Below are 8,544 nucleotides of genomic sequence, written 5' to 3'. Positions count from 1 at the left end.
AACTAAAACATACTATGAAAATTCAAGACATTCAGTACAAATGAGTGATAAAAATGATAGTGGTGTAAAGATGAAAGAAGACCAGTAGAGAAAGTGCTTCACTAAAGATTATCTTGAACACATGTGCTCAGATACAATTTTGAAGGACTGGTTATGTTTACAAAGAAAAGTGAAAGAAAAAAGAATTTGGGCAGGTCAAAATGGTAAGTGCAAAACTTTGACACTGATAAAGAATATGTTAATATTCTGTTAATAAATGACTGAAATGGTAAGAAAAAAAGAGCTTTGGTCTGAAAAAAATGAGACAAGGAGAGAAAAATAGAACAAGATTACCAGAATTATTCATCATTTAGGCAAAGAAAGATTCTACACAGAGAAATGACATGAAGAAACTTATAAATTATTATTGACTTAAAAGAAAGCAATGCAATAAAGACAGATCACTATCACTAACATTGTAGCATTTATATACCTTTGTAAACTTGTAATGGCTTTGAACCACTCAAGATATAATTCAACAGAAAACTTATTAACAATCCAAAATGTAGTCAGGTGGACAAAACAGAAAAGTTTCATGATGAAGTAGAGCATGGTATTAAAGGGAAAAAAACTATCAATATCTGATTAGGAAAGGGTAGATATAATTAAAATTATCATAAGCAGATATTAAGGAAACAATTAGTGACAAGATAACTAGAAAATCAGGTAACATATATACCTCTGTGGTTGCTAAGCAAGAGAAGTATGATCACAACAATGCAATGAGACTGACCTCATAGTACATGTGTAAGAACATATATTCAATTAAGTTCTAGCCCTTTTTAAAAGATCACTTTATGAGGCTAATTATTCCAATACTTCCAACCTGACAAAGAATGTACGTGGAGTTTCCCCACAAAGCATAGTATATATAAAAACAAAAATAACAATCTAAAATTTGAAAATAATCACTTTTCATTTTTTTATTCCCAAAGCTGGCTCAATACCCATTTATTGTCTCAGTTATAAAGGATGTTAGGTTACAGAAAGAAATCTTCATAAGATGAAGATTTATTCTCTTTAAAAATATATGTTTTTTAAAATGTATGCCATACTCTAAAGGTAATTCCAACTGCAAAGCCAATTTTTTTTGAACAATGGCAGTATTACTGGACAAAGTTCATAGCTTTCTAAGATGATTACTGGCAGAGGAAAGAGGACACCACTCATTTGATTGTACAAATTCTGTTAAATTTTAAGGCAATATGCCATCCTATAAGGGTAGCACTTCAAATAAAGGGTCATGAGATTATACAACAGAAATTATAGTGTAGGTTGAAGTGTAACCTTGCTACAAGATATAATTAGCATTTTTTTTCCAGGTCTGGGGATGGAACCCAGGAGCATTTGACCTCCAAGCTACACCCCCTGCCCTGTTTTTTATTCTTTATTTTGAAACAGGGTCTCACTAAATTGGGGAGAGCCTCACTGAGTAGCCGAGGCTGTCCAGGAACCCCAATCCTCAGGTATCAGAACCCTGAATGCTGGGATTACAAGCCTGTGCCACCACACCCGCCTATAATTAGCATTTTAATTGCAATGTAACAAATCCTAGTCAACAGACCAAACACTCCACTTTCTGAAATTACAGAAAACTTAATGAAAATAAAAAATTTTGTGTGGTAAAACTTACCCTTTATAAAAATTTTTATATTACTCTTTAATGTATTTTTGTATATGATACTGTTTTATAATCCACATAGTTTCTCCCTAGTTTTGAATAAATTGTTTTTTTAGTTGAACACCATTTAATGAGGCAGCTTGTATTCTGGTGATACAAAGAAGTATTTTAATCAGATCTACTTAAATTGGCATAAGCCAATTAAGCATATGTGCATTACACTGTCATAGTTTTCTAGTACATGTTTGAATTTGGGGGAGAAATAATGAGAAAACATCTATGATAACAAATGACAAATAAGGTTTTAACAGATACACTAATGCAAATATGAACACTAAAAATATTAAAGTGAAAGATGATTTTATTTTATTTTAATTTATTTTTTGGTGGTACTGGGTTCCTGGAAACCCTACTATTTCTGGGCTACACTCCCAGACACCTATTTTTTATATTTTTATTTGGAAACAGGGTCTCTAAAGCAGCCATCAAGGCTGGCTTCGAACCGGCGCCATCCTCCTGTCTCCGCCTCCCAAGCATGGGGATTACAAATGTGCGCCACCACACCTGGCTAAAGATGATTTTATTAGTATGCCAAAGCAGATTCATATACACTAGATGATTATCTTAAAAAATAGTACCATGCTCAAATGACAGTAATTTATCACATAATAGGTAATATTCCCATGAAAATAGTAAAAAGATTAAGAATGTTACACTATTAAAAGACCTATGACTGCACATAGTTGAGGTATAAATGAAACTCCCTATAATTTTTCGGTGTATATTCAAATTTATTTTTTAAATACTGACAAGGATTCTATAAGGAAGATACTACCTATCTTCATTTATAAATGTCAAGGCCAAGGATATAGTTTAAATAACTTACCTAAAATTACAGAGCTTGTTAGTGACAGAGCAGGGATTAGAAACCAGGTCTGCTGATTCCCTGTCCAGAACTACACAATGACTGCTGTCAATATTATATTTGTACAGGTAGTAAAAGTTAAGCCTTTAAAATATTATTCTTTTATATCTTTCACCCATGCTAAATTTTAGTTTCAAAAATAACCATTAAATGGTACAGAATTAACAAACATGCTTTTTAAGTAATGTAACTGAATTTTAGTGCACATGAGTTAGGCCAGAAACTTACAGAAATTATTTATCAACGAGGCAAGTAAAGAATGTGCAAAAAGAGATAAAACATTTTCAGACTTCCCTCTACCATCCGGTTGATGACACTGGTCACAAGTCTTAAGGGAGTTTTCTGTGAGCCCCAAAATAAAAATTTTGTGAAAAGGCAGTCTCAGATGAAAAAGTATTTTGAAAAACTGGAGTTTGAATGCTTAAGGAGACATATTTTATTTAAATAAATCCGATTGTCAGGGTCTCTCATATTTTGAAACTGTAATTTTATCAGTATGGTACAAATTTATCTTGAAAAATAAATTTTGAATCTGGCTGGCTCCTTTTTAAGTTGTGGGCATCTTTAGTATATATATATACTAAAGTATATATATAGTATATATATACTAAATATATATATATTTATATATATTTATATATATATTATATATATACTAAAGTATATATATAATATATATATATATATATATATATATATATATATATATATATATATACATATGGAGGGAAGAATGATGACAGAGAAAAAAATGAGCGAACTTAGGAAAAGAAATGAAAAGGTAAAGCCAGGTTGGTTGACAGTTAAGACATCTTGGTCTTTAAAATTCACTCAAAGAAGAATCCATGCAAATGGCCAAAATTTCTGTATATGCTGAATATATACTCAATTTCTTGAAATGAGAAGCTTATCAGGCTTCTATAATGATACCTTACCTTTTAGGCAAAGAGAAAAACAATGATACTCCAAACAGAAAGCATTAGTGAATGAAGATCAATACTATCATATTTTTATGCTTCATGGTTATTCTAAGATGCATATACATAGCCAATGCTGTTTGTCAAAGAATGTAAATTAAAGAGATGATTCACATTGTGTTTTTCTCATAGCAGCTCTACACCTAAAAGAAGATGCCAGGATACCATTTGAATTTCTCATCAGAAGAAATATCCTTTCTTCTACAGTTTAAGTCATATTCAAGAAAAGACTCAGTATAAAAATCACCTACTTGCTGTATAAATAATGTAGGCAAGTTTACCTTTTTCGAGAATTTAGAGCCAGCACGGTGGCACAAGCCTGTAACCTCAGGATTTGGGAGGCTGAGACAGGAGGATCTCCGTTTCGAGAAAGCCTTAGTAATCTAATGAGACCCTGTTTCAAATTTAAAAAATAAAACAGGGCAGGGGGTATAGCTTGGAGTTAGAATTACCCTGAGTTCAACCCCAGTTTTAGGGACAGTGGAACCTCAGGTTATTATTTGAATTTCACCAGAAGAGATTAATTTTTATTTGCAAAACATCACCACTTCTTGATCTTTTCTCTCCTTACATGGCAGTTTGGAGAGGAAACATTCTTAAACCGAAGAAATAGTTATCGAATATCTACAAAAAGCCAGCCCAGCTTGGAGGAGTGGCATTACTAGATAAAATAAACATGCTCTCTGCTCCCAAGGAGCTCACAATCTGAAATCATTAGGGACACCAAAAATAAGTCAGCATAATACAAGACTCGATGGCTACAGTGTATGATTCTGGTTAAGTTCTTATCACAAAGCTGTGAATAAACTTACAGTCCTTACATTGGCTAGAAAAGAGGGCAGCGCAACATGTCAGAAATGGGGAATGGGAAAATAAAAAGCATTATCGATCGAGGATAGCTAATTTTCCCCACTTAAGAGTCACGGTCCAATACGCCACAATTTCGCAGAGTGAATCCTGCCAGCTTGGCACCCGGGATAACTATATGATTCATTAAAATCTGTAACACTGACCGTGTCTAAATCCAACGGAGATGAGTGGCAGGCGGAGGAAAAGACCCTTTCGGGAGCAAATACCAGTGTCATTTTTTGAGATTACAACCCTGACTGTTGAGCCGGACGCAGGCACCCGGCGCAGCCCGCCCACCAGCCCGCGCGTCACTGGCCCCAGAGGGGGGGCACTGTAGCTAGGAAACGGGACCCCCAAAGCTTCGCGATGACGTGCGCGGGACGACAGAAACCCCCAGGCCGCAGAGGGGCTCTGCACCCACGAAACCAACGAGTCTGGCAAGGCCGGACACCCGAGCAATTGCGGACCTCGCTCTCCGCATCTGTGGCCCAGGGCGGAAATAGCGGGCCCGCGAGGCGCCCACAGCGGCTCAGCTGAGCAGGAGGGCGGCGGGGCCGGGCCGGGGGCGCCGCCAGGTCCGCGCCGAGGGCGCCCGCGGGAGTCGGGCTCGCCGGCGGACAGGAGGCGCGGTCTCCCCGCCCTTCCAACAGACCATTCATTAGCAGAGGGAGATGGGGCGTCGCGTCATTCCCGCCGGAGCCGGGCTGCGCCGCCCTCGCGCTCTCACCTTTCAAAGCGCCTCCGCCTCCGCCTCCGCCTCCGCCTCCGCCCGGGCCCGCGCTCTGGAGCGTCGCCCCGCCCTCTTCCGGGAGACAGGGGAAGTCCCGCCCCCTGGGCGGGTCGGATGGGCGGGGCCGGCGGGCGGCTTCCGGGAGTGAGCTGAGGGAGGCGCGGCCGCCGCGCGGCAGCAGTGCGGGGTCCTGGTTGTCACTGAGGTGGGCGCGGGGCCCCGCGGGCGCAGCGGGACTGGGAGGACAGCCCAAGCCCGACCCGGCGCGGGGAAGAGGGGCTGTGCGGGGAGGGCCCGGCTGCTGCGGAAGGAACCAAACGCAGCCCGGGCGCCCAGGCTCTTCCGCCCTCCGCGGTTCCTCTGGGGTGTGGCGGGGTTAGTGGACGACCTTTCCCCGGAGCTAGCTCTGAACGAGAATCGTGGCCACGGTGGGGTTATAGTCTTCGTCGCGGCCACCGGCGTAATAAAACACATGTGTGTAATCCAGATTATCCGCGGTGACTTGGGGCCTCCTCTACTGCTCCTCTAAGTAAAGCGCCTCCGCAAACTTCCTCTTTCACTTTTCTTCTGCCGTCTTTGACAGCCAAGCCCGACCCGGAGGGGGTCAGGGCCGCCAAGTGGCTGCGAAGGTTAAAAAGGTCGAGTGTGTTGAGACTGTTAAAGTGACTTTAAGAGAAGGGAGGATTTTGTAGATACAGTGTGAGTGCGGGGTGAGCTGCAGGGTCTCACCATGTCAGGGAAACGGAAGCGTGTGGTGTTGACTATTAAAGATAAGCTTGATATAATAAAGAAGCTTGAAGACGGTGGTTCTTCCAAACAACTGGCAGTGATTTATGGCATTGGTGAAACAACAGTTCGGGATATAAGAAAAAATAAGGAAAAAATTATAACTTATGCAAGCAGTTCCGATTCCACAAGTCTCCTGGCCAAGAGGAAATCTATGAAGCCATCCATGTATGAGGAACTAGACAGAGCAATGCTGGAATGGTTCAACCAACAAAGAGCAAAAGGGAATCCTATATCTGGACCAATTTGTGCCAAAAGGGCAGAGTTCTTCTTTTATGCTTTGGGAATGGACGGTGACTTTAACCCCTCTTCTGGTTGGTTGACTCGTTTTAAACAGCGGCACAGCATTAGAGAGATTAATATTAGAAATGAAAGATTAAATGGAGATGAGACTGCTATGGAAGATTTTTGTAACAACTTTCGAGATTTTATTGAACAAGAGAATTTGCAGCCTGACCAAATCTACAATGCAGATGAAACTGGGCTCTTTTGGAAGTGCCTACCTTCCAGGACTTCAGTAATCAAAGGTAAATGCAGTGTCCCTGGGCACAAGACAATTGAAGAAAGAGTCACTATCATGTGTTGTGCCAATGCAACAGGTTTACACAAACTTAAACTGTGTGTTGTAGGCAAAGCAAAGAAACCTCGTTCCTTCAAGTCAACTGACACTTTAAACCTGCCTGTCTCTTACTTCAGTCAGAAAGGTGCATGGATGGATCTTTCCATTTTCCGACAATGGTTTGACAAGATTTTTGTGCCACAGGTTCGAGAGTACTTAAGATCCAAAGGCTTGCAGGAAAAGGCTGTACTCTTGCTGGATAACTCACCAACACATCCAAATGAAAATGTCCTGAGGTCAGATGATGGTCAAATATTTGCTAAATATCTACCACCTAATGTGGCTTCATTGATTCAGCCCTTGGATCAAGGAGTCATAGCAACAATGAAGAGAAACTATCGTGCAGGTCTTCTCCAGAACAACTTGGAAGAAGGAAATGACCTGAAATCTTTCTGGAAGAAGCTAACGCTGCTGGATGCACTTTATGAAATAGCAATGGCTTGGAACTTAGTAAAACCAGTTACCATTAGCCGAGCTTGGAAGCAGATTCTTCCTAGTATAGAGGAGAAGGAAGGCTTGGACTTTGATGGAGAAGATATCTCTGTGGCTACAGTGGCCACCATTTTACAACATACCAAAGGATTGGAAAATGTAACTACTGAGAACCTTGAAAAATGGCTTGAAGTAGACAGTACTGAACCAGGCTACGAAGTGTTAACTGACAGTGAAATCATCAGAAGAGCACAAGGCCAGACAGATGAATCCGGTGAAAATGAGGAGGAGGACATAGAACTAATTCCTGAGAAACATATAAATCATTCAGCTGCTCTCCAGTGGACTCAAAATTTATTGAATTATCTAGAACAACAAGGTGATATGATACTACCTGATAGACTGGTTATACGTAAACTTCGCGCCACCATCAGAAATAAACAGAAGATGACAAACTCAGGTCAATAACAGCATTTCAGTTTATTGTTCCGGTAACTGTGAGCTTAACCTTTTTGCAATGATTTAATTTTTGTGTGTGTGCTCTGAATTTTCAGATACAACCCTGTGAAATGCTGACATGAGCATATCTGAAGTGGTTTGAGAAGTAAATGTTTTCAGTATCTGTTTTGTTTCGTTTTTTTGGTACAGATAATCAGAAACTGATTTTGTATAGATACAAATTACCTGTTCATGTGTACTCACTTTTGTAAATCTACAATTATTCTATTTGTAACAGTGGCATTCCCTAAATTTTCTAGCAAAAGTTAAATAGTGAACAGATTGAGCACTTTCCTAAAATCTTTTGCTCGAATTTTCAGGGTTGCCACAGCAATCTTTCCCTGTTTAATCATCTTAAATAGTCTGTTTTGAGTTTCTCTTTAGGTGACAGGATAAGAAGGATTGTTAGATTTCAGGATGATCTATAATAATTTAAAAGTAAAGTTCAGTAATAATAGTGAAATAATCTATGAATTATAAAACTAACTTGAAATCAGTCTTCTCTTACATTTGTGTGGGTGGCAAGAAGGAGAAATTATTCTGGAAATGAAGTAAATATAACAGGGAAGTAATTGCTAAGTGAATGAGAGAAACTGTTGGAAAGCTGACATGAAAGGTATTCTAATCAATTCATTTGTAGAAAATGGAGTTGATTTGAGGGACTTTAGGTTATTTATACAAAGAATAAATAGGCTTGCTTTAATTTGGTCTTTTTCTATTATGAATTGGGTAACAATATAGGTTTATTATTTATTCATTTAATTATAGTATAGGTTTTGTAATATATATGTAATGACATAAGCTCCCACCTTATATTTGGGGAACAGCGTCTTGGGAATTTGAAAATAAGTTTTGTTTTCTTTGTTTTTACTGAATACTTGGACATATCAAAAACTTGAAAACTTTTGTCAAACTTGGTTCTTTATTTGATATGAAAATAATAAAGATTTTATTATTTTGAATAAATCATATGTTTGTATCCTATTTTATGAAGAAAACAGAAGTAGCTATGGAAAGTGCCAATATACTAAGGAATTACATTGGTTATTGTTTTGACACTGTAAAAAG

General features: G+C 39.0%; 1 protein-coding gene across 1 annotated transcript; it reads left to right on the top strand.

The window, feature by feature from the left end:
- Positions 1-5,871: 5,871 nt before the first annotated feature.
- JRKL (JRK like) lies at positions 5,872-7,446 on the top strand (the record flags this gene model as incomplete). The annotated part of the gene is made up of 1 exon (XM_080688942.1): positions 5,872-7,446. The coding sequence occupies one exon, from the start codon at positions 5,872-5,874 to the stop codon at positions 7,444-7,446; it is 1,575 nt and encodes a 524-aa protein (XP_080545068.1).
- Between the last annotated feature and the right edge of the window lie 1,098 nt (positions 7,447-8,544).

This window comes from Muscardinus avellanarius, assembly GCF_963383645.1.
Source record: "Muscardinus avellanarius genome assembly, chromosome: 1".
Taxonomy (NCBI): domain Eukaryota; kingdom Metazoa; phylum Chordata; class Mammalia; order Rodentia; family Gliridae; genus Muscardinus; species Muscardinus avellanarius.
Note: the sequence above shows the minus strand (reverse complement) of the source record. Positions and strands in the feature narration are given on the sequence as shown.